Raw genomic sequence first — 26500 nt, forward strand, 5'->3', positions numbered from 1 at the left:
AATGATATTGAATATTTTTTCATACGTTTGTTGATCAATTTTACTTCTTCTTTTTAGAAGTGCCTATTTAATTCATTTGCTGTTTATTAATTGGGTTATTTGATATTTTTTGGTGTTAAGTTTTTTGGATTCTTTATACATTCTAAATATTAATCCTCTGTCCAGAGGAGTAGCTAGCAAAGATGGACCTTGGATTTTATTTTAAAAAAGAATGCTGAATTAAATTTTATTGCTCAACTAAATGGATTTAGTCTTCCAAAGTAATCCAAAGAGGTACACTAACATTTGTGAAGTAACTTCACTTACAGGAGAGTCTATACTAGGTATTAAAGCAAAAAGTACCTTAAATTTTCTGCCATCTTTTCTTTTGAGAAAACACAATAGTTTTGAGAAATATCTTAACAATCATAAGACATGCTTTATCTTTGAAATTTTTAAACTAGAACTATTTCTATTTTTTCTATGTTTCTTTACTACATAGAACAGTGCTCTACATTTGAGGAACGCTTGATAATTATAAATTAACTCAAGACTACAGGTGGCCTTTGGTTTCCACACAGAACTGGTTTTAGGAACCCTCAGGATATCAAAATCCACAGATGCTAAAATTGTTAGATAAAATGGTGCAGTATTTGCACAATACCTATACATATCTTCCTGTATACTCCAAAATATCCCTAGACTACTTATAATACCTAATATAAAGTAAATGTAAATGGTTATACTGTGTTGGCTATGCTATATTCTTTAGGAAACAATGACAAGAACTAAGCCTACACAGCTAAGTACAGATGGGATTATTTTTTCAAGTATTTCCAATCCATGGTTGGTTCAAAACATGGATGCAGAACACAAGGATACAGAGGGCTGACTATAGGGTTTTACAAAAACACACTGCTTTTTACCTTTCACTTTGACACTAAACAAGGTTTATAAAAAGTATTTTCTGGGGCTGATGTTGTAGCTTAGTGGTAGAGCAATTGCTTAGCATGTGTGAGGCACTGAGTTCAATCCTCAGCACCATATTAAAAATAAATAAATAAAACAAAGGTATTGTGTCCACCTACAACTAAAAAAAAGTAGTCTAGAAAATTTAAAAAGTATTTTCAATGTTGTCTTTATAAAACAAAAAACACTATCCATTGATATCAAGTCCATTCACCATAATGCATAAAGAAAATTTTATTTTCTTATGGCTTCTTAAACATTTCTAGGATAAGCAAAAGCTGAGGCAGCCTGTGAAAAAGGATCCCATGTATTCCAAAACCATTTCAAGAATATTATTTTTCAAAAAAAGAGAAAGAAACAAACTAGAAAAAGCTTGCCCAAGGCCACACTACTACTTAGGGGCAGTTATTTTAATATGTAACAAATTATGTGTGATTATTGTCTTTTGAAGGGATTATTATAGGTTTTCTTAAAGTAACAAGCTTCTCTGTGCTATCCAAAAACTATTCAAGCTCTTGCTTGATTTTTGCAGCAGCAGAATACATGTACTTAGATATAACACTGTATAAAATTTAATTTACAACATTTATTTTATAATGCTTAAGGATTTCTAAGTCTTTAGTGAAAAATATTTTTTAAATGTGCTACAGTTGTTATCTTAATTGTTCCCTAAATTTCCTTGTGTCTTAATCCCCAGCTTGGAGCTAGTGGGAGGTGGTGGAACCTTTAAGAGGTGGGGGTCTAGCGGGAGGTCTTCAGATCATTGGAGGCGTGTCCTTGAAGGGGATAGTAAAAGACCAGCCCCTTCTCTGGCTCTCTTTTGTTTCCTGGTATGAAGTGAATGGTTCTGTTCTGCCATGTGTTCTTGCCATGATGAGCCACCACAGGCCTGAACTAATGGGGCCAACTGATTATGGACTGAAACTTCTAAATCAGTGAGCCAAGTAATTCTTTTTTCTTTGAAAAAAATAAAATAAGAATATTATTTTTCTTTTTCTCAGGTAATACAAAGAATTTCTCATGTTACATCAGTGTATGAGCAATGCTTTGTTGGTTAATTCTATCATAGAGGGTGCAAAGTGTGGAAAAATATGCATAAATGCTTCTAATTGTGTAGGTAGGAAGGGAAAATAAAAACATACATCTGTGGATGTGTGTATATTTGTTTATATTTTCCAAAAGAATTAATTTTAAATGAAACGCTTGTAAAAACGGTTGCTTATAGAGAAACACTTCCTTGAACGCACCCTGTTTTACATGGAAACACATAATGTCTTTCATAATTAAAACAATTCAGAGTTGAATCAAATAGAAGGATAAGCAATTTCTGAAAGTTGAAAGCAAACTGTTAAAAAAAAGAACTTAATTACATACAAAGTTGTGACATAACTACTATGAGGAGAATTTTTAAAGTAATAATAAAATGCAGTATTTTGCTTATATATCTTTGCTATGGTTTGAATGTTTGTTTGCCTCCAAAATTCATAATGAAACTTAATCTCAATGCAATAGTATTAAGAGGTGTGACTTTTAGGAGATGACTAGGTTGTAAAGACTATATTCTCATGAATAGGACAAGTACCTTTATAAAAGGACTTAAGGGAGTAAGTTCATTCCCTCTACACTATTTCGCTATTTGAGGATCTAAGAGCAGGGCAGCAGGCAGACAAAGACAGCACAGAGAGAGATCTCACCAGACTCCAAGTCTTCCCAGCCTCCAGACTATAAGAAATGTATTTCTATTATTTATAATTCACCTAGCCTAAGGTGTTTTGTTGTAGTAGTTCAAATAAACTATGAAAATGCTTCATGGCAAATATCCTAAAAACAAAAAGAATCAAGAGTCTCCTCGTTATTTGTAACAGTATTAGTGTTGTTTTGAATCAATTAATCTTTCCCTTGTTCTCTCATCTCAAAATATTTTGGAACCATAGGTTTTAACATAAGAGAAAAGATGCAAAGATATGATATTTAAGAAGTAGAAATTATGCACCTACTTGTAATTCTAGCTACTTGGGAGACAGAAGCAGGAGGATCACAAATTTGAGGCCAGCCTAGGCATCTCGGAGAGACCCAATCTCAAAATAAAATGGCTTGGGTATAGCTTAATGGTACAACATTTCCCTAGCATGCTTGAGAACCTGGGTTCTATTCCCACTACTATGAAGAGGGAAGAAGAGGAAACAGAGAAGGGGGGAAGGGGAATATAAATTCAGATCTTACTTTTCTCTTTATAAAAAAAGAAAAAAAGTCTAGAATAGACACATGGGGGCACATGCCATAATCCCAGCAGCTCGGGGATTGAGGCAAGAAGATCACAGGTTCAAAGCCAACCTCAACAACTTAGCAAGACTGTAAGCAACCTAGACTGTAAGAACAAGGTTCTTGTAAGAACAAGAATAGATCTGTAAGCAATAATAACCCAGTGGCTAATGAACACTCTCCTTAATGAACTAGGGATAGTGCCAATACTCTGGTCTCTAAATGCTATTTTCCACGGGAAGGACCCAGAGTTCCTAAAAGAAATCTTTGATTCCAAATATTGATCCAAATATTCAAGATAAACTAGTGATATTGTGCTTGATAGCAAAGAAGATATCAGAGATTACTGAGATCACTTCAAAAGAACATAGGAACCACCACTGGCTAAGAGGGACAACCTGAACATCAAAAGAACAATGCCTTAATGGACTGAAGCACGTCAAATACATTGAAGACCATAATTCACAATTACATTGTAAAATAACCAAAATCCACCTTACTGGTCTCCAGTGGAGAGTACTAGGGTACCAATTTTATACATAAAAGAATCAAGCATTTGCATGACCTTTACTATAGATTCTAAACAGTTTACAAGGCAAATTTCTTTACATAAGAATTATGGAAAATAAATGTAAAATGAATGAGAGAACCAAGCACCATTTTATACATCTAATGAAGATGTATCTAGGCAACTAAATAATAAGGACAGCTAAAACATTCAGTCAAAAGGTAACTGGAAAATATAAGTGGATTACATGAACAATAGCTAAACCTACAGATTATTCTAAGTATTACTGAAAGTGAGAAAAACACACATTATACAACACCTGAAATGATGCAATACGAAAGCTATGAAGTCTTTCTTCCCCCAACACACAAAAAAATTAAACCTGTGTTAAACCAAATTCCTAAATATAACTACCATTTTACAAGGAATATGAACACGGTGAATATATTGCATCACACCATAAATATAGTATCATTCAAATCCATAAAGATAGTGTCATTCAAACCCAGAACATAAAAAAATGTTTAACACAACCCAGTTTCTTTCTTTTTCTTTTTCAGCACCAGGGATTAAACCCAGGGGCACTTAATCATTGAGCCATATCCTGAGCCCTTATTTTTTATTTTGAGACCTTGTTCTTACAGTCTAGGTTGCTTATAGTCTTGTTAAGTTGCTGAGGTTGGCTTTGAACCTGTGATCTTCTTGCCTCAATCCCCAAGCTGCTGGGATTATGGCATGTGCCCTCATGCCAGGCACAACCCAGTGTCTTAAACAAATAAGTGGCACAGAAAAAAGTATATGCTGGCTAGAGAAGAAGGAGGTTGTTATAAATTGTAAAAAATGTAAAATACAATGCACTGCAAATATGGCACAGAAATCTCTTTTAAGTCAAATAATTCTAAAGTAGATAATTTAAAATCTTTTCATTTCTCTATTAGTTTCAATTTGTCAAGAAACTACATTTTCCAAAAAGAGTTTAAAAAATAGTTCAGAGAACTCTCAGGACAAGTATGAATATAGAAGCCAATCAAAAATATGTCTCTGGGACTTATACTCTATACAGCAAAAATATGTGGCTCACTTGTTGTGGCATTTATTTTTACATCATGGTAGAAAGTACAATATGATCAGACAACTATGTATGAATATTCTGCAATAAAGTGAGGTCAAAGCATACGTGGCTTTCTCATACATCTTAGGATACAGATATAAATGTTAGCTGTGCCTGATATTAAGAAAATAAAATAAAAAACAGAAAATAATAACAGGAAATTAATTGGGGAATAAAGTAGAATTGTTTTGATTCAGAGTGGCAAGATAAAGTTCAATGATATGATTTTTTCTGTTAGCAAGTAGCTAGTTTATATAGTCACAGGGAATATTTACATGGAAAAGTAATAGTTTTGTTGGGAATATACAAAAAATAGTCAGAATTAAATAAAAACATGTTGTTTTCTTTTAAACTACAACAAACCAGCATATAACCAGTGTGTCCAAATAAATATGTTAAGAGTTTGTGGATATCTAGGACGTAACAAGATAAAATTACTTAATGCAACACTTAGTATCTGGTACACAACGATTATGTGCTTCTGTCTTTCTCATTCCCTGCCCTATAGTCAGTCTTTGTGCCCCATGGCATAAACAAATAGTTTAGTGAGAAGTTCTAGGTTCCACTAGTGTTGGCACTACGAGGAAATGTTATTTTAAGGCACTGAGAGTGTTCACAATAAATTATACACATTTCAACAGTTCCTTTCAAGTTGTAATTTTAAATCAAAATGACCATGAGTTCTGCCTGGTATTCAGGAAACTCTACTTGATAAAGTGCTGGATTTATGAGTTCATGGTCTCAAATAGGAAGTTTGGGAAATATATCTAAAGAAATCATATTGTGGATGTTTTAACTTATGAGTTTAGTGGTTTACAAAACCAACCAGTAATACAATTCTGTTTGTAATATTAAAACAGGACCACACTGCCACGACTGCCCCTTTACAATATAGTGCTAAATAGTATGCAACAATCATCTCAATAAATCAACTGAATGAATAATAAGAAATGCTCATTCAACAATCATTTACACTGCTTAGAATTCATAATCTGGAATTTGTCTTTCTCTGCACAGTTAACCAGTAAAAAAAGGTATTTCCACCTCCAGATCAAAGGCTCATTCAACAAAAATACACTATAGAATAACATGAAAATTCCAAGCTTGACTTGGATTTAAATAATGAAGAACAGATGAATAAAATATTAATGCTATAATCTATAATCTACTGACATTCTTTCATTCACTTAGTCTTTCATTCACTGATCCATAAACATCAGACCTGTATTCTCTATGGGTACTCTTCTAAGATTGGCAGAATCAAAAATAACAAAATTCATACCCTAATGATGCTTGTATTTTAGTGAAGGGAGTCAGTAAACGAATGAATGTCAATTGGTAATAAGAAACAAGAAGAAAAATAAAGGAAGAAAGGGGATGGAGAGTAATGGGCCAGTAAGAACAATGAAATTTGGATAACAGGGTTAGCAAAGTCCTCTCTAATGATGTAACACCAGATAAAAGACTTTAGAGAAATGGGAGAGACAGTAGTTACCTGGAAAAAGAGTATTTCAGGAAGAAGGAACAGAACATATGAAGGCCTTAAAGTGAAGATACATTCAACAAGAACAAGAAAGAGAAGAGAATGTAAGGAGAATGCTAGCAGCTGCACTTAGAATGGTGCTAGAGACCAGTTTTCGGGTTGAAACTACAGATTTATTCTAAAGAGATGTGAAAGCCAAAAGAGGTAACTGAATGATGAGATCACACTTGCGTTTTTAAAAGAATCACCCCATGGGGCTAGGGTTGTGGCTAGTGGTATAGTGCTCCCAGAGCATGCATGAAGCCTTGGGTTCAATCCTCAGCACCACATAAAAATAAAAAATAAAGATACAGTGTCCATCTAAAACTAAACAAACAAACAAATAAAAGAATCACTTCAGCTGTAACAGGGGATGAGGGCAAATTCAGAGACTGGTTAAAGGCTATTACAGTAATTCTACCAAGAACTGATTATGCTTAAACCAGATGGGTAGTGATACAGGTGATGAACAGTGATTAAATTCAGCATATCTGAAGGAAGAGTCACCAAGATTTGGTGATGGATCTGATTAAGGTATGGGTGAGGAAATCAAGCATAATTCTACAGAGGTTTTTGGTGTGAGAAACTTGATGAAGGGATTTACCATTGATTTTTTTTTTATAACTTTATTTTATTTATTTATTTATTTTTATGTGGTGCTGAGGATCGAACCCAGGGCCTTGCACATACCAGGCAAGTGCTCTACCACTGAGCCATAACTCCAGCCCAGGGATTTACCATTATTGAGATAAGGAGGTCTGATGAAAAAAGACATTGGCTATATGCAAATGAAAAGCTGAGTTTGTATATATTAACACTGAATGTCAACTGGGCACAGTAGAGCACACTGTGACCCCAGCCACATCAGAGACAGAGACAGAAGGATCACAAGTTCAAGGCCAGCCTGAGCAATTTAGCAAGACCCTGGCTCAAAATAAAAAAGGGCTGTGAATGTAGTTCAGTGGTAGAGCACCCCCCTGAGTTCAATCCCCAGTATCAGGGAAAATAATTGAAATGTCTATTAGACATCCAACCGGAGATGTCATATAAAGAGCTGGAGACATATTCTAGAGTTTAGTGGAGCTGTAAAATTAGAAATTAAAATTTCTGAAGTCAACAGCTGACTAAGTTATGTAAAATCAACTGGGGAATAGGTATGCGTGGGTAATGAAAGAGGTAAAGCAGCACTGAACCCAGGAACATTCCAAAATTTAGAATTTAGAGTTCTAAGGATTTGGTAAAAAAAAAAAAAAAAAAAAAAAAGCCACCAGAGGAAAAATGATAAATCAAACTAAATTACCTTAATATCAGTAAACAACAAACTTAGAAATGTAAAAAACAGACAACAACAAAAAATACCTACAAAAATGCTATAGGGGAAATAGGTTCAAAGTAAAGAAGAAAAAGAGAACTGTCTATGTGGCAAAATCAGAGCGGAGCTTACAGAGGAAATCATAGTTGAGATGGGTCCTGAAAATGAAGTGGGAGTTTAACAGGTCAAAGAAGGGAAGCAGGACTTTCATATTCATGTCCTGACACATTTATAGTCACCTTTCCAAATAATTCCTCTTAAACTAAGGATTCCTTTATAGGTTTCTTGAAGTAAAAAGACAATATTCCATGAGCTGTTAGGAAGTAAGAAGCTCTTTTAAGTTCCCACTAACTTCACACTACTATGGTTCGTGCTTAAGCAATTGATTCACCCCTTTCTGCCTCTCTTGCCTCCACATTTATCAAAGATACTGAAACCCAGTTGATAGATTACTGTTCCACCAGGATTCTGCCAGTAACCTAGGAAATGTTAACATCACAAGGATAACACATTTGACATTTGATTAAACTTTGTTTCTCCCCAGTAAAAATCCCATTAAAGTCCAGCAATTCCCTATGGTCATAACTTGGACTAGTCTTTGCTTTACATTATTCTGCCTTTGAAATTCTAAAATCTCGTATAGTTTGAATCCCTTATCCAAAATGTGTGGAACTAGAATTATTCCCAATTTCACTTATTCAGATTTTGGAGTATTTGTGTAAACTTTACTAGTTATCATACATAATCTAAAATCTGAAACTTTTTGACTATCTTCCTGGTACTCAAAAAGTTTGATTTCAGAGCTCAGATTTTTGCATTAGGGATGCTTAATCTGCAATATACTTCTCTTGTCATAACCTTTTAGATCAACACTGTCAAGTAGAAATACATTCATATAATTTAATATTTTTAGTAATCACATTAAAAAGTAAAAAAGTCATTTTGAAATGAATTTGAATAACTTATTTAACCCAATACATCAAAAAAAATCACTTCAAAAGGTATATGTTGCCTTTTTGTCTGAAAAGCAAGTAAGTTTTAAGACATTTTCATTTATTTTACAATGTAACTTTTTATTCAGACTTGAGATTTAAACTAGTGCTTACTGGACTGGGTGCAGTGGTGCATACCTGTAATCCCAGTGCTTCTGGAGGATGAAGCAGGAGGATAGCAAGTTCAAAGCCAGCTTCAGCAACTTAGCAAGACCCTGTCTCTTATAAAATATAAAAAAGGGCTGCAGGTGCAGCTCAATGGTTAAGCGACCTTGGTTCAATCCCTGGTACTGGGGAGGAGCGGAGAGTAGCTTGCTATTTCACATACAAAATTCTCAACAAAAATTCTACATTTAGAGTCTTGTATGCCATCCTAGTAGAAAGGCAGGCAAAAGGGAACTGTTCAAGAGACCCCAGGTCCATGTTGAACAGTCCCAGTCCCTTACCCCTGCCTCCCCCTCACACCCCCCACCCCCAACACCCTGCTGCACTTAGTATATTTAGGTTTTTTTAAACAATTTTAAGTCAAATGCATTTCTTCTAAATTAGTTTCTAAGGTCAAAAGTCACTTTAGAACTGCCTTTTTTTTGGGGGGGATAGAGGGGTGTACCAGGCATTGAACTCAGGGGCACTTGACCATTGAGCCACATCCCCAGCCCTATTTTGTATTTTATTTAAAGATAGGATCTCACTGAGTTGCTTAGTGCCTTGCTTTTGCTGAGGCTGGCTTGGAACTCATGATCCTCCTGCCTCAGCTTCCTGAGCCACTGGGATCATAGGCTAGGGGAACCACTGCACTCAGCCAGGACTGTCTTGTTAAGACTAAAAGGCAAAGGTCTTACTGTATCAGAATTTGAGAAGTGATGAGTCTACATTTTCTTTATCAGCCTCAGGCTCAGCTGGATCAGAGGGAAGCCTAGGTGGATCAGCTGTCCCTCAGCCTGCAAAATTACCTGCTTTTTTTTTTTGAAAATAATACTATCTTCAAAATTCAATGTGTATTTTACACTTAAGGCATATTATAACTCAGATGATAAATTGTCTACAGCCAGAGTGAAATACAATCTTTGAATAGAGAAGGATTTTACATTGTATAGTAAAGAATATGGCCTTGCCCAAAGAGAAGGTTTGATCTTTTCTTGGCTTCTGGGAGGTAAGCTTTAGGCTGTTGAAATGTTATGCTGGTTAGGAACATCTGTTTGCTTGGGGGTCTTCAGTAATGCCAGAGAGTCTACAATTGAGGGTTGGAAATGCCATGCCCATAAATCTCTCCTTTCTTAGGATAGAGGCTGGCTATCCTAGAAAGACCCAAATTGTGACTTGGTGTGGAGGCTTTGGGTGATCAACATCAGTTGATCTGGACACAGGGATCCATCATTTGAGCAATCAATTAATCAGGCTTATGTAAAATTAAAAGGCTGCACATGAACTCTTCCCTGAGGCAACATTTTGCACATTGTCATGCATCAATACCAGAAAAATGACACATCCTGCCTCCAAAGAGAAAGGACAATGAAATCTCTCCATCTGGTGCTTCTTCTGGCCTCTGCACTTCTTCCCTTGATTGATTTTTAATCTGTATATTTTATCTGTAGTAAACTATAACTATGAGTACATAGCTTTCAGATACTTTCTGTGAGTCCTTCTATCAATTTATAAAATCTGAGGGTGGTTTCGGGAATTTCTGAACTTACAGGCGGTGCTAGAGTGAGAATGACCTTGAAGACTGTGCTCTCTAACTTTGTGGCTGGCTAACTCTTACAGCTGACCTAAAACTCTTTCACATGCCTTACTTTTTAAACTTAAATGTAAATTAAGTTACAAATTCAGTTCATCAGTTGTACTAGCTATATTTCAAACATGCAATAGCAAGAATGGCCAGTGCCTACTATATTGCACAGCATAGTTTGAGACTATTATCCATGACCCTCTTGAGTGCTCAATACAATTGATTTTCAACTTCATCTAGACCTGTAGCTTTTTAAATTCTAATCTAAGATCATTCATCCCTGTCATATTTGTATCCCTTGCCCTAGTTAAACCTAAACTCAATAGCCAAAACATTAATTACATTATTACTTGTGGCCTCAACATTCTGTCTCCTTCTATTGCACATGTCTTATAAACCCCAAACACTGGATCAGTCTAATTATCTGTCTTATCACATTTACACACAGGCAGTTGAGCACTGCTGGGGAATCATGCAATCCTATATAATGGAATTACAAGCTCAGGGTTTCCTATCTCTAGGGCCTTTAATCAATTCTTTGAGCTGATTTTTTCCAGGTTTTTTTTATTGGTGCCTTATGGTTATGCAAAGTAGTGGGATTCATTGTTACATATCTGCACATACAAACAATATGATTTTGTCGATTTCTTTCCTCAATACCTACCTTGTTCCTCCCCTCCTCAATCCCCTTCCTCTATTCTACTAGTCTGCCTTCTGCTTCCATGAAACACACCCCCACACCTTTTTTTCTTTCTTTTTCCTAACTTTTTCATGAGAGAAAACATATAATCCTTGACAGAATTTCAAAGTTTAGCTGACTTCACTAAACATAACTCTAAGTGCCATCCATTTTCCTGCAAATAACGTTAATTTCTTTCTTCTTTATGGATGAACAAACTCCATGGTGTATTTATACCACATTCTCTTTATCCATTCATCCACTGAAAGACACCCATGCCAGTTCCATACTTGGTTACTGTGAACTGTGTAGGTATAAACATGGTACTTTCATTAATTCATTTATTTTAAGCTGTAGATGGATAGAACACCTCTATTTTATTAATTAATTAATTAACTAACTAACTTTTATGTGGTGTTATGGTTTGGATGTGAGGTAACTTAAAAAGCTCACATGTGAAACAGTGCAAGAAGGTTCAGAGGAGAAATGATTGGGTTGTAAGAGTCTTAATCCAATCAGTGATTTAATCCCTTGATAGGGATTAACTGAAATGGTGTGTCTGAAGGAGGTGGGAATTGGGGTGTGACTTTGGGTATATATTTTACCTAGCAATTGGAGTCAGTCTGTCTGTGTCTGTGTCTGTCTCTGTCTGTCTCTGTCTCTCTCTCTCCTTTTTAATCAACATGTGAGCTGCTTCCCTCTGTCATGATGTCCTGCCTCACCTGGAGCACTAAGGAATGGAGCTGGCCTTCTATGGACTGAGGCCTCTGAAACTATAACCCCTCAAATAAACTATTCCTCCTCTACAATTGTTCTGGTCAAGTCCTTTAGTCACAGAAGTGAAAAAGCTAACTAACACATGTAGTACTAAGGCTTGAACCTAGTTCATCACACATGCTAGGCAAGTGCTCTACCACTGAGCCACAACCCCAGCCCAGTACTTTTATTCTTGATCACTTCTTTCTTCATGTCTCCTAGCAGCTAATTTCACAATCTCTACTCTTATCCATGTCCCCGCCCTCTAACCCTTAACCCTAGCCTCCTACTCCAAAAACAAAAGGTATAAAGTACCTTGCCTCAATTCTTCTACCTGACTACAGCCACATGCAGTCTTTATTTTCTTCTAGTACAAGGTCATTTCCTTGCAACTAGCTCATAGCTCAATCACCTCCTATTCCTCATGGGTCTTACTGCTTTTTTTTAATAATACTTCTTCTTCTTCACCCCTGTATCTTCAATCTTAACCTATAATCAAGTCTCCTATATAAACAAATCAAAATAAAATGTCTCCTTGCACTAAGAGGATTATAGGTTTTACCCTACATGCAAGCAAACAACTTAACCTGCCACAGTTGCATGGATACTGGCAGAAGATATGAAGACCCCTCTTAAGTATAACAACCCTTAAGTTGTTATACTTAAGGCACAGCAAGCCACACAAACATCAACATATTTGCTTCAGTTCTGCAAGCCCTAATTCCCACAAGGCAATGCAAGGAGAGCTAGATAATACCCACACACACAAAGTTGAATGCATTATAGGAGAGGAATTCAAATCTTTTCCAATGGTAATAAACAAACATATTTATATGCTCTGAAGGGGGTCTGTTTTTCAAGACTATACAAACATCCTTAAAGATAGAATCTATAGCAAAGGATTCAGTGCCCTGTTACAAGACATTAAGAAATGTGAGATACCCGTGGAAAATTCTCTTTCAATAACTCTGCTTCCTATTCAAACTGTTTCCCTTGTTATTTTATTGTTGTTGTTGTTTTTATTTAATCAGGGCTAGTATTACCAAAATATTAGTCTTACATTATTCCCTGAATGGGCTTCCACTTTATAGAAGCTTAATCCCCGTGATACACAGACATGCTGAGAGCCACAGCCGAGTCGAAATGATACTTGGCATTTTTGCCAGAACGGAGTGGTTGAGAGGTGATGCCAGCGAGCCATTGAGATGATGATGGTTATGTTAAGCTGTGTATTCAATTGTATATTAGACCCCTGCTGTCCGTTTTTTGGCAATGGAGCCCGATGCTTTTCTCCACAATATCGTGGGTAAACACCTGGTCCTTGTCCGTTTTTTGATAATGGAGTACCCTCTATAATGGTTTGAGAACGGCATTCATTAGCCCAATGTCTCCCTCTATGGCATCGTGGGCAAATACCCAGTATTCTACCCCTTTGATACCTAGCTTTGTTAAACCCTCCTCCTATGGGGCAACTCCTTTTAAAATGTCCTGTTTGTTCACAATTGAAGCATGTTTTTGGCCTGACATCTAAAGCCTGTTGTACTGTAGCTGCCAAGACTTGCCCTTGTTCATTTATGTCTCTACATAATTTAATATATGTGTTTAAATCTTCATGTTTCCATGGTCTATTGGCCTCCTTGCATCAACGATTTCCTTGTTCAAAGGCTAGCTGTTTAATTAATGGCATTGCTTGCTCTGTATCCCCCAAAACTCTGGTAGCTGTTTGAATAAGCCTATCTACAAATTCAGCGTATTCATTGGCTCCTTGTATTACCTTAGATAATTGATCTTGTAAATCTCCATGTCCTTGTAAAGTCTTCCATGCCCTAACTGCATCTGCAGCAATTTGTGAGTATATAGCAGGATCATATGCAATTTGTTGCAGCTGACCCTCATAAGGTCCCTTTCCTAACAACATATCTAGATTTCTCTGAGGATAACCAGCTGCTGCATTTTGCCTAGCTGTCTCCGTACAAAATTCCTCATTGGCAACCTTCCATAACAGGTATTGTCCTCCATTTAGCACAGCTTTACACATACTAGTCCAATCTGCTGGCGTCATGTTTAAGTTGGTAATGGATTCGACCAAGCTTACAGAGAAGGGGGTTTGAGGACCATAGGTTGTTACAGCCTCTTTTAGCTGCTTCACTGTTTTGAAATCTAAAACATGGTGATTTCACTGCCCTCCTGCTGCCTCAAATACAGGGCATGCTAATCTTTGAGGTCCTGTCTCAGGATCCCATCTATCACCTACGGGGGTTGAGGGCCACTCAGCATATGTTGTCTCCATAGGTGGAGCTGTTGGTTGGACACTTACGCCCTCTGGTGATAGAAAGGTGTTAGTAGCAACCCCCCGTTGTAACTTCTCTCTGGATAGCCCCTCCTTCTCTAAACTTTTTTTCCCTGACTAACTGGAGAGACTTCCTCTTTTACTTCATTTAAAATGTCTTCTCCTAGACTAAGCAAACAAGAATGTACCAATGTCCATAATGGTAATGTGCCAACTGGCAGAGTTCCTGGCCTTTCCTTTTGTATCTTTTTAAAATCTTCACCATGAGGGTTCCATTGTGATATATTTTAACAACCCCTCTTTAATGAACCATGGGCTACACTTTTGTATCGTCTTAACATATGCCCTAACTGTTCTTGATTTTACTGAGATGCCTCCTTCCTCTAGCACTTTACTTAACACCCTTTTGGTTTGGTTCTTATTAATTTTTAATTCCATATTTCTGTGACAAAGATACCCCTCACTAAGATAATGCAAAACAAAACTGAGACAAAATGAAACAAAAATGAAACAAAAATTCATTATATCAGCCTTTCTATCCTCCTGAAATGTCCATCCGTCCTTTCTCCCTATCTGTTCCTCAGACGCAAATAGTTCATCCTCATATGTGAGCAGTTTTTTCTTCCCACCCATCTCTAGGGACTGGCAACTTAAAACAAAAGCGAAACAAAATGAAAGAAGAATCTTTAAATGGTTACCCATCCTCTTGCACTGCCCTCAGGAGCGAGCAGTTTACCTTATCACTTACCCTCAGGTGTTCCCTGCATGAGCCACCAAATACTGGGCACAAAATAATCGAGCCCCCATGAGGTACTTTTAGGTGCAAAATAGGAACCCCTTTATTGTCCAAACTCCTGCAAACACCACCCACGCAGCCCTTCCAGGAACTGCCAACTGAAAATCCCTCCTCTGGCATCTCAGCAACCCACACGAACTCTCCAGGAATCCCCACGAGAACTCCAAAGTAGCGCAAAAACTCCAAAGTAGCGCAAAAACTCCAAAGTAGCGGGCGCCCCTGAGGCGGACAGCAGGGGTCTAATATAAAATTGAATACATAGCTTAACATAACCATCATCATCTCAATGGCTCGCTGGCATCACCTCTCAACCACTCCATTCTGGCAAAAATGCCATGCGTCACTCTGACTGTGGCTGTGGCTCTCAGCACAGAAATGTCCCTCCTTTGTATTTCTAGTCTCTTCCTCCATTTGCAATAGTATTTCTTTTTTTTTTAATATTTATTTTTTAGTTATAGTTGGACCCAATACCTTTATGTCACTTTTTTATTTTTATGTGGTGCTGAGGATCGAACCCAGGGCCTCATGCGTGTAAGGCGAGCACTCTACTGCTGAGCCCCAACCCCAGCCCTGCAGTAGTATTTCATACACATTACATCTATTAATATTATAAACCAAACAATATTGATATATTTATTACTAAAGCAACTACAGAGATTTGCTTAGGCCAATGCAGTGTTTCTCCTATATACCTCCTTTGTGCTATTATGTGAAGGTATGCTACAAATACATTACATTAAAGGCCTAACAACTTCATACAACTGCTTTAAACAAGATAAGAGAATAAAGGAGAAAAAATATGCATTTCTCCTTTTATAATTACAAAACTACCTCCACTGGTGTTAGGTTTTTATTTGGGGTTGGTTGGGGTTTTTCATTTTTTTTTTTCATTTGTTTTTTAATCTTGTGGGTAGCTTCAGATTACCAGCTGAGTCACGGGCTTTCAGACTGAAGAACTTTCTATAGTGTTTCTTATAATTGTAAAGTGGCTCTGGCAGCAAAAAAATCTCAGATTTTGGTTACTAGGGAAAAATCTTTATTTTATCTTCCCTTTTGAAAGACAGTTTGGTTAACAGATTTGTTTTCTTTGAGCACCTTGAATATTATCCCATTGCCTTCTGATCTCCATTGTCATAGCTGAAAAATCAGCTGCTACTTTTAACTGGGGTTTCCTTTAAGTGATGCATCATTTTTCCCTTGATGCTTTTCATATTTTCTCTTTGGCTCTACTTGAATTTCATTGAACTTCCTGGACATACAGGTTATAGTTTTTCAACATAATTTGTGAAATTTAGAGCTATTATTTCCTCACACATTTTTCTTCTTCCTCCTTTTTCTTGTCCCTCATTCTGGTATTCCCATTATGCATATATTGGTGCACCTGATGGTGTCACACTGTCATGGTTTGGATCTGGAATGTTCCCCAAAGTCTTATGTATTCAAAGGTGGAGTTTGCGGGAAGTGATTGGATCACAAGGATTCCGACCTCATCAATGGGTTAATCTAATGAGGTTGAAAGGACTGCTGAGAGATAGGAACCAGATGGAGGAAGAAGCAGTCACCAGAACCCACCCTAGAAGGGTTTATCTTCACTATAGCCCTTTCTCTTTCACCCTCTCCCTCCTGGATGCCATGAGCTGAACAGCTTTCCTCCACCACACACTTCCTCCATGAAATTCTGCCTCACCTCAGGCCCAAAGCAATGAAGCTGACTTACCATGCACTGAAATCTCTGAAACTATGAGCCAAAATAATCCTTTCCTCTTCTGTCTTTCTCAGGTGTTTATCACAGTGATACAGAGCTGACTTACATACCACATTTCTCTGCAGTTCTGGTTTTTGTTCTTCATTCTTTTAAATCTCTATTTTTCAGTCTGCAAAATCTATATCAATCTATCTTCAAGTCTGCTTTTTCTTTCTTCCGTCACTTCAAATCTATGATTGAGTCTCTTTAGTGAATTTTTTTATTTTATTTTACTTCTCAACTCCATAATATTTTTTAAAATAGTTTTAGTTGTTGACGCACCTATACTTTATTTATATTTATGTGGTGCTGAGGATCAAACCCAGTGCCTCACAGATGCTAGGCAAATGCTCTGCCATTGAGCCAAAACCCCAGCCCCTCAACTCCATAATTTTAATTTGGTTCTTTCTTCATAATTTCTTTATACTGGTATTCTCTATTTGAAGCAAGAAATTATAAGTTCCTTTATTTCTGTGAACACATTTATAACGTCTCTTAAAGGTTCCCTCCCTCCTTCCCTCCCTTCCTTCATTTCTTCCTTCTTTCTTCCTTTGCTTCTTTTCCCCTCAATAAATCTGACATCTAGTCTCACTCTAACAGGCAGTTTTAGTGGCCCACTTTTTGTCAACTATATGGCTTAGATTTTCCTGTTTGTTTGTTTACCTTATTTGAATTGGAAACTATGCATTTTAGATAATATATTAGAGCACCTCTGGGTAGTGGTACACTTCTCAATATTTTCAGGGGCTTAACATTGTTATTTGCTCATTCACTTATTTTGTGACTAGTTGATTTTTATCCATGAAGCTCATTCCTCCACATATACAATGTTTATTTAGCTTCAGGTATTAATTATTCCTTTGGGAGATAAAGCTTTGCTATGCCTGCAGTTACGCTGAGAGCACAAGTGTTTTGGGTAGAACTCTCTTTGCTTCTTTTCCAGACTAAACCCAGCTTTTAAACTCCACTAATTGCTAATTGACTGATCTATTGTTAAATAATGCCCTGGGGCAGAAATGGGACTAAGAACAATACTATTGAATAATGGAACTTTAGAAGGAATAGTATTTAAGAGCAGTGTTTTTTACTTTTTGTTCTGCCTCTAGGAAAACACTTTCCAGTTGTCTTACTGCCCAGTCTTCTGCAAAATAGCAAGTTGACAGTTTTTGAACTGTGTCCTAAATGTCCTCTCAAGTGTCTTTTACAATAACTTCCACTGTTTCTGAGAGTACAGACTATCTTGAACTTCTTTACTCTCCCTTGCAAATGAAGTCAGTTCCTTAGGGAAGAAATTAGGTACTGTTTTATAGTCTGTTTTTCTCCCCAGGTAAAATATTTGAGACAGGTCTCTAGAGCTGGGAGGAGGGATACCAGCAAACTTCTTGCTGAGGACACTCAATCTAGGAGTCTCAGGAGAACACAGGAGAAAGAGAAAGGGACAGCAGCCTGAGGTCCTCTTAGTTTGCTTCTCCTGACATGAAACCATAGTCTTATGACCCAAGGCAAGAGGAATCTGTGTCCCAATATTCTCAGGATGCTACAATCAAATTCCACAAGTAGTCCCCCAACTCTCAAATGCAGTCCCCCAGGACTTATCCTCAGCAAAAAGGTCACTGGGTAAAGGAAGACAAACAACAGTGTCCTGCTCCTTCTGGGAAGAAAGCCACCTGTGTAGGTGCTGGTAGAGAGGAGACACGGCTGCATAAGCCTGAACCAGAGTCTACCTCCCATCTCATTGAGCCCTCAAGTGGAAAGAAGAGAGAAGTATTAGTTCAAACACCACAGATTATCTAATTTCTTACCAAATATTCTAATGTTCTTGAGTGTTTCTTCATTGGCTGTTTGTCTTTAGGTCCAGTTTTATAGACTTTAAAATGCCTAGTTTTCATAGTTTTCAACAGTTTCACTGGCAGTGGACCAGTAAAGTTCCTTACACATCATGCCAGAGACTGATCTCCTGTTTGTTCTTTAACATAAAGGTAAAAGGAAGCATGTGCTAGGGCTCTATGCATGCTGTCTCGTTTTGTCTATACAATAATAAAGTAAATATTGTAGACCTAACCTTTTATAGACCTTGAGGTCAAGGACCAGAATCACTGGTAATTTGCCCAGGTAAAAGAGCAAGTAAGTGGCAGAGATCTGATTCAAACCTAAGTATAATTACCTCCAAAGCCCACATTCTTAACAAAGAAACTTCTCTCATGTTTAACACAGGTACAAAGCTCACAAAATCGGGGCTCATGAGATGGTTTTATCTCAATGAACAGTGCAGTCTCAATGATTTCTTAAGAGTACTACAACATTTTCTTCCTCATTTTTTTTTTTTTTTTTGGACAGCATACCTTTATTCTATTTGTTTACTTTTATGTAGTGCCAAGGATCAAACCCAGCCTCACACATGCTAGGATAATGCTCTGCCACTAAGCTATAGTACCAGCCCTCATCTGGATTTTTTATAATAATATCAATAATATATTTACTCAGGGCTGGGGATGTGGCTCAAGCGGTAGCGCGCTCACCTGGCATGCGTGCGGCCTGGGTTTGATTCTCAGCACCACATACAAACAAAGATGTTATGTCCGCCGAAAACTAAAAAATAAAAAATTCTCTCTCTCTCTCTCTCTCTCTCACACACACACACACACACACACACACACACACGGTTTTTAAAAAGAAATAAAAATAAAAATAATATATTTACTCTATGTAATTATATGGACAATAAATAATGTGTTATAACATGTATTTCTTTTTAAAAAATAATTTTATCAAAAGTATATTCTGAGCCAGGCTTGATGGTACACACCTGTAATCCCAGTGACTCAGGAGGCTGAGGCAGGAGGATCACAAGTTCAAGGTCAGCCCCAGCAACTATGTGAGACCCTGTCTCAAAATAAAAAGGGATGTAGCTCAGTGGTAAAGTACCCCTGGGTTCAATCCCAAGTACCAAAGAAAAAAAATTACATATCTGTTGGCCTCCCTTGAGCTACACTTCTACAAAGAGTCTATGACCAGGACTGTTCCCTGCCCTGTACACCTAAAACCTGCCTTCCCAGTGTGGAGAGTCCTCAAAAACTAGAAATGGAACCACCATTTGACCCAGTTACACCACTTCTTGGTATATAGCCAAAGGAGTTAAAATCAGCATAGTATATATATAGCCACATCAATGTTTATAGCAGCTCAATTCACAATAGCTAAGCTATAGAACCAACCTAGGTGCCCTTCAACAGATAAATGGATAAAGAAATTGTGAGATATATAAATGTATATATATGTATATGTATGTATATATAAAATGGAGTATTAATCAGCCATAAAGAAAAATGACTATGACTTTTGCCAGGATGGATCTGGAGCCCACCATGCTAAGGAAACAAGATAATCCAAAAAAAGCAAAGGTTGAATATTCTCTCTGATATGTGGACACTAACACATAAAAAGGGGAAGGAGATGAATAACAGAAGTTCACTGGATTAGGCAAAGGAGAATGAAGGGAAGGGAAGGGGAATAAGAATAGGAAAGACAGTAGAATGAACAGGACATAACTTTCTTATGTTCATATATGAACACACGACCAGTGTAACTCTACATCATGTACCACTGCAAGAATGGGATCCTAATTAGAATGTTATACTCCATGTTTGTAAAATATGTTAAAACACACTGCACTGTTATGTATATCTAAAAAGAACAAATTTTAAAAATCTGCTTTCCAAGCCAGGCTTTAGCAGTGCACATCTGCAATCCCAGTGACTCAGGAGGCTGAGGCAAGAGTATTGCAAGTTCAAATTGGCCTTTAGCAATTTAGCAAGGCACTAAGCAACTTAGTGAGACCCTGTTTCAAAATAAAAAATAAAAAGGGATAGGGATGTAGCTCAGTGGTTAAGTACTCCTAGATTCAATTCCTGATGTAAAATAAAATAAAGCTCTGCTTTCCAAAAGAGAAGGGTAGATCTGATATGCCCTGGGTTTAGCTCTTAGAAAGTTATAAACATAACATAATCTTTCTTCCAAGATTATCACTGCTTCTCCATTAATAAATGTCTTTCTAAGAGACAAAAGAGTCAACAGGAAGCTCAGAGATTTCAGAGATGATCTGTTTTGGTTTTTTTTTTTTTTTTTAATGGAACAAACTTATTTAAAAAAAACATAGTACCTAGAAAATGAAAGTCGTCCCTGTACTCTTGCAAACATTTGCCATCTGAATCAAATCAGTCTTATCATAACCTGGCCTGGCATGTCAGGCCATAGTGTACTTCTTAGCAACATGATTGCTCTTTTTCTCTGCTTCCAAATAGTTTCTGACATATTTTAGTTTTCTGGTTCATGATCTTCCATAGAACAGCACCCTCTAGGAGAATGCCTGTGGTCTCCACAAGGTAATCATGAGTCCATGATCAAATCTGCACCTCTAACCTTTACAGTTTACAGTTGCGATACTCAAGCTGGTTTCTTCTTGACACATAACACTATTCTTCAAACATTTTAATGTATTACTTTCTTTGAAACAAAGTATTCCTTCCAACACTACATTCTCATTATAAATTTCATTCCATCACTACTAGCTTTGGCATAAAATAAGTTCATCAATGAAGCCAATTAAAGAAAACTTAGGAAATGCCTGGTCCTCCTTTAAAAAGGACTAGCACTTATCCTGAAAATACTATAGACACAAAAAATATTAGATTGCTGGGCAAAGTTTAAAACACACACACAGGTACACCCATTGGCTATTCCATGCAGTCACAGTTGTTTTATCATTAATAAGAATGTTTCACTTTAAAAGTGATTCCATGCTTTTAAATATATTTTAAATTAGTTGGTGTTCATATTTATAAAATTAAAAACAAATCTAAAAAAGTAATTAGACAAACCTAATATACATAAAAAGAGATCTTTCTCTATAGTTAATTGCCAAAAGAAAAAAAATTCATGAATTTAGATTTGAAAGTTTACCATTTACCTCTACATGGTTCCATTTACCAATGTTACCAAAGAAAATTCTTTTGCTAGATTTTAGCACCTCAAAAAGTCAAATTTGCCAGTAACAATTTCTCCTGCTTAGTTTTAATGCTGTGATAAAGCCAAGTATAAGAGAAAAAAGCATCTACCAAAGGCAAAACCCCCAAATTACACAAATCTTCAAGGGGAAATGTGAGCACATGGCAAGGAATACAGTTACAAGTTATATTTAAAATTTAAAGAATGCATTAGGGTGAGACTGTCTGCTCCACGTGTTGCCTTCTCACACAACAGAGGCCCGCACACTTGTGGGAGTTCTGTCAGTCTTGGTAACTTTGGTCAGAACCTGACAACAGGAGGGGAACTTCAGGCACATAATCAGAAGGAATGTTTGGTTTTGGAGAACTTTAATCTTAACGTTCATACCTGATCAAAATAAACAAAATACCTTTGCTAAAAAAACAAAGATGTTACAGGGATTTGATGAGGTGAATAAAAAAGTTAAATTATTTTGTTGATAGAAAATGACAGTACTGAGGACAGCATCAAGTGACAGCTGCTCAAGTGACAAAGGCATTGAATGGCTATTTTAGGTTTGCCATGGCGTGCTCAATAACTGTTTAAAGAATGCAATAAATGTACTTACCAAATATTTCCCCTCCACTAGCATATTCTGTCACCAGATAAATCATCCGTTCTGTCTCCATAACCTGGTGCAAAAGCAGGAAAGTGACAGTGACACAAATGGCAGACTGATATCATAGGAAGAGAAACTAATGAGTCCTCTTTTGTCATTTGCAATGAAATAATAATAACCACACTGCTTAAAGGAAATTCAATGCATTGGAGGACAGATATAAACATTATCAGTTGGTAGAGTGCTTACCTTGCATGCACAAAGCCCTGGGTTCAATTCCCAGCACAAGAAAGAAAAGAAAGAAAAAGAGAAAGTAGATATCCATATTCCCAAAAGTAAGAAACATTTTCTACTTGAAAGAGAGAATCCTTTTGTCATTCTATAAGGTTTATACAATATATTAATCTCCACAAAACTGAGAAGCAAAGAAACTGCTAAGAACTTAAAAAGTTCACATTCAATATTAATCATTTGTTGCTCAAAAATGTCCCACCAAAACCCTAACTAAAATTTAAAAAGCCTTAGAAAAAAAGAAGGGACTCATTTAAGAACTGTGCAAAGATCACATAGGATTTTCTTTTTAAATAAAAAATGATAACTTTCCTTTCCACTGCCCATTTATTCAAAAACGGAAAAAATAACTTAAAATATCAACTCTTTTTTCTCTGTGTGTTTTCTCATTCTTTTTTTATTAGAGCATTATAATTCACATAGTAACTAGGTTCATCGTAAGAAAATCATACGTACATGGAATCAGACCTACTCTGTTTTAGTCTCCAATCTCCCCCTTCCCCCTTTTCCTTCCCTCCAGCCCACCCAGCACTCCACTGATCCTCCCCCTTGTTCATCCATTTACCCATCCTTGATTGGTGCTTTCCACATGCACATAAAGGTGAAATTCCCATTGGTATATTTATATATGCACATAATGTGATTTTTTCTTAAATTCATTCTATATTTCCTCCCTTTCCTATCCCTCCTCCCTCCCTCCCAATCTCTTTTTTCTCCACGGATCTTCCCTACATCTTTATTAAAATATCAACTCTCTAAGTAATATAAACTATCCATTTGTATCTGTCTTGGTCCCCATTTGCTACATTTAAAAAAAAAAATGGTATAGTGCATTGTCACTCCTTTCTTCCTTTTTACCTTTCTCATCAAACATTTTAAACAAAGTAATATATATGCATATATCTTACACATCATAAACACTTTAAATACCCAATATATAAACAAGAAACCAAAGGGTTTCCTCTTACCAATCCCCTTCTTCTCACTTCCCCAAAGGAATATTGTTAATAATTATCATACATCCTTCAAAAGCAATGCTATACAATAAAAAATATAATGAGCTGCATATATACCTTTACCTTTTCTAGTAGCCATATTTAAGAAGTAAAAGGGAAGAGGGAAATAATTCTAATAATATATTTTACTTACCCCAACATGTCCAAAATATTATCTTAAACAATGGTAAATTGCTTTAGTTTTCACATTTAAGTTAATTAAAGTTAAATAAAACTTAAAATTCAGTTCTGTAGTCACTTTAGTCGCATTTTACTATTCAACAGTTACATGTGGCTAGTGTCTACCATATTTGACATGGCAATTCTAGACTTTTACCATTTTATAGCTAGTTAAATTATTTCCCAGTTATTTCTTTTGTATCTTTATTCATTAATATCATACATGAGTACTATTTAATGTATAGATCTATCTCTTCTTTTAATGGTTTAATATTATTCCATTGTTATGAGTACAGTGAAAGATTTTAAGTTTTTAAATCTTACCAACTATGTTATTCTTTTCGATCTTTGTTCAAAAACTCTATCCTGCTGATATCAGTCCACTGTGTGTTACATGTTCTAAGCTCTCTCTATATATTAACTTATATGACAAAAAGTAAGTCCTCTGGTGGCACAACCCTGTAATCCCAGTGACTTGGGAGGCTGAGGCAAGGGAATCACAAGTTCAAAGCCAGCCTTAGCAATTCAGTGAGGTCCTAAGCAAAATAGTAAGACCCTGTCTCAAAATAAAAAAATAAACAGGGCTAGGGATGTAGCTCAGTGGTAAAGCACTACTGGGGTCAATCCCCAGTACCAAAAAAAAAAAAAAAAAAGGTAGCAAATGCTCTAAATATATGAAGGTATTTAGGGAAAAAACTAAAAATTAATGTAATACTATGTATTTCCCAGGCCTTTTATTAACTGCAAATATTCTTTTATTACTAAAATGTTTAGAAGTTCAAACACCATTGTTTCCTATATAGTGACCTATGTTTGGTCACTCTATAAACCTGAGGAAACTGACCTGAAAACTATCTGACATCATATATAGACATTTTTCCAGCCAATCACCTTGGCAGCTAGGATTTCCTACTAAAAATACTAGCTGCTCAGAAAACAAAATGAAAAGACACTGACTAAGGTCATGGCTAGAGGAGAGAAATTTTTATAAACTAGTGCAATCTTAAGTAAGATAGGTAAACTTGCAGAATTCAGTTTTAAGGTTAACATCTACAAGTTAGCCTCTTCCGAAAACTTTTAAGATGCTTTATTTTAGAAGATGAGGTCAAGAAGTTTATTCAGTCTACCAAGATAGGAAGGAAGTCAAGGTTATGATACCTGCAAGCTTGCTAGCTGTACTCAGATAATGCTAGAAAATTTTTCACAAGGTTGTTTCTTGGGCAGAATGTAGGTGCTGTTCAACATAATTTAGTCTGATAAATTTCAATAGGTCTGTTCCTGCTGACCTAATTCATTCAACTGTGTGGGCAGCTAATACTGTAGCTTTAGCCACACATACTGACATCACAACGTGCTTTCTTTTCCATAAAATGAACAGGCTAAAGCAAGCCTGCCCACTGTGGCATGAGCATGCTTTCTCCAGTCTTACACATGGTCCCATGTCTGGGTCAGAAAGCATTTACTGCAAAGTAACAACAGCAAACAAACTGAGTGGGTGGCCACTTCCTTTAGAAGTTAAGAGATGACTGTGCTTGTGGAAAGCAGTGAGCGGGGTTGGCCCTGTGCACAGGCAAAGCTCACTGTTGCCAACACACTGCAATTTGAGAAGTACCCCAAAGCCCCACCTCTCCCAAAATATCTCTTCCACCAGCCAACTAAGACAAGGTCCTTCCCCCCCATCTGGCTTCAAATTCCAATCATCAGATTTACTGTGTCTGCATTAAGACTAGGGAATCATTTTGATGATCTCATAAAACGTTAATGTTTCTTAGGAAGATAAGAAAACTAAAACAGTAATTTCCCCCTGGCATGCACTCTGTCTCTGAATTATCAAAATAACTAAATGCTACCTTGGAAAACTAAAGTCAGGTCCTTATTATAATAGGAAAGAGGTAGGTTTTGTGTGTGTGTGTGTGTCTGGAGATGGAACTCAGTGGCTCCCAAATGATGCTAGACAAGCATTCTTACACTGAGCTATAACCCTGGGCCCAAGAGGTAGGTTTTGCTTGGTGCAAGAAAATACTTAAAATATCCTTTGCCATCCTAATTCACAACAATCACAGAAATTAATATTTAAATAATCTTTTAAGACAAATACACTTATTTCTTTTAATCTCTCAAAATTCTCTATTCTTTTTGGGTTTCCCATCATGTTTTAGGATTCTGACCTAAATAAAATAGGCTCTCATTATCTTAAGAATAATGTTTTTGTACAATTCTTGCTGAGAAAGAAATCAAGTTTTCAAGAACAAATTAAAAAGACCAACCTGGGTAATGTAGACCTCAATAAAAAGCCAGGGGAAATACGACAGAAGGAAGGGGAAGACAGTAGGATACACATATGAAAAAAAGTCACAGATGTTCACCATACACATTGTCTTCAAAGGCAGTCTTCAATACAACAGACTCTCCTGGTTCTTCATAGCCATTCACTACAGCCCTATGCAGCCTACCTGGTAGAGCCTGATGATATGGGGGTGGCAAAGCATCTTCATAATTTGAACTTCCCGGAAAATCTTCTTTAAATTTTCTTCATCCAGCTGGGTCTTATCTATGATCTTGATGGCAACCTGAAAGCAGAGGAAAAAAATTTACTCTGATACCTTATAAAAAGTTTACCCAATTAAATCCACTTTAAAACATTATATTTTACAAAACACAAAGCGCCAGTTTTTATATATATATTATTTATATATATATATGTATGTATATATATATATTGTTGTTTTGTTTTCAGAATGTCAATGAGAAAAATGAATTTATTTGAAAAAAAAAAAAAAGCA

At 36.5% G+C, this 26500-nt stretch overlaps 1 protein-coding gene across 3 annotated transcripts in view; it reads right to left on the reverse strand.

Moving 5' to 3' along the window:
• Sik3 (SIK family kinase 3) overlaps positions 1-26500 on the reverse strand; it is a 239721-nt gene that overhangs the window by 83550 nt on the left and 129671 nt on the right. For all 3 annotated transcript variants that reach the window (XM_021728449.3, XM_005328293.5, XM_013359984.4), the window contains exons 2-3: positions 26171-26287; positions 22261-22324 (exon numbers count right to left, since the gene is read on the reverse strand). In XM_021728449.3, coding sequence (XP_021584124.2) covers positions 22261-22324; positions 26171-26287 — 181 coding nt within the window. The remainder of the gene's footprint in view (positions 1-22260; positions 22325-26170; positions 26288-26500) is intronic.

Source organism: Ictidomys tridecemlineatus, chromosome 4, assembly GCF_052094955.1.
Source record: "Ictidomys tridecemlineatus isolate mIctTri1 chromosome 4, mIctTri1.hap1, whole genome shotgun sequence".
Classification (NCBI taxonomy): domain Eukaryota; kingdom Metazoa; phylum Chordata; class Mammalia; order Rodentia; family Sciuridae; genus Ictidomys; species Ictidomys tridecemlineatus.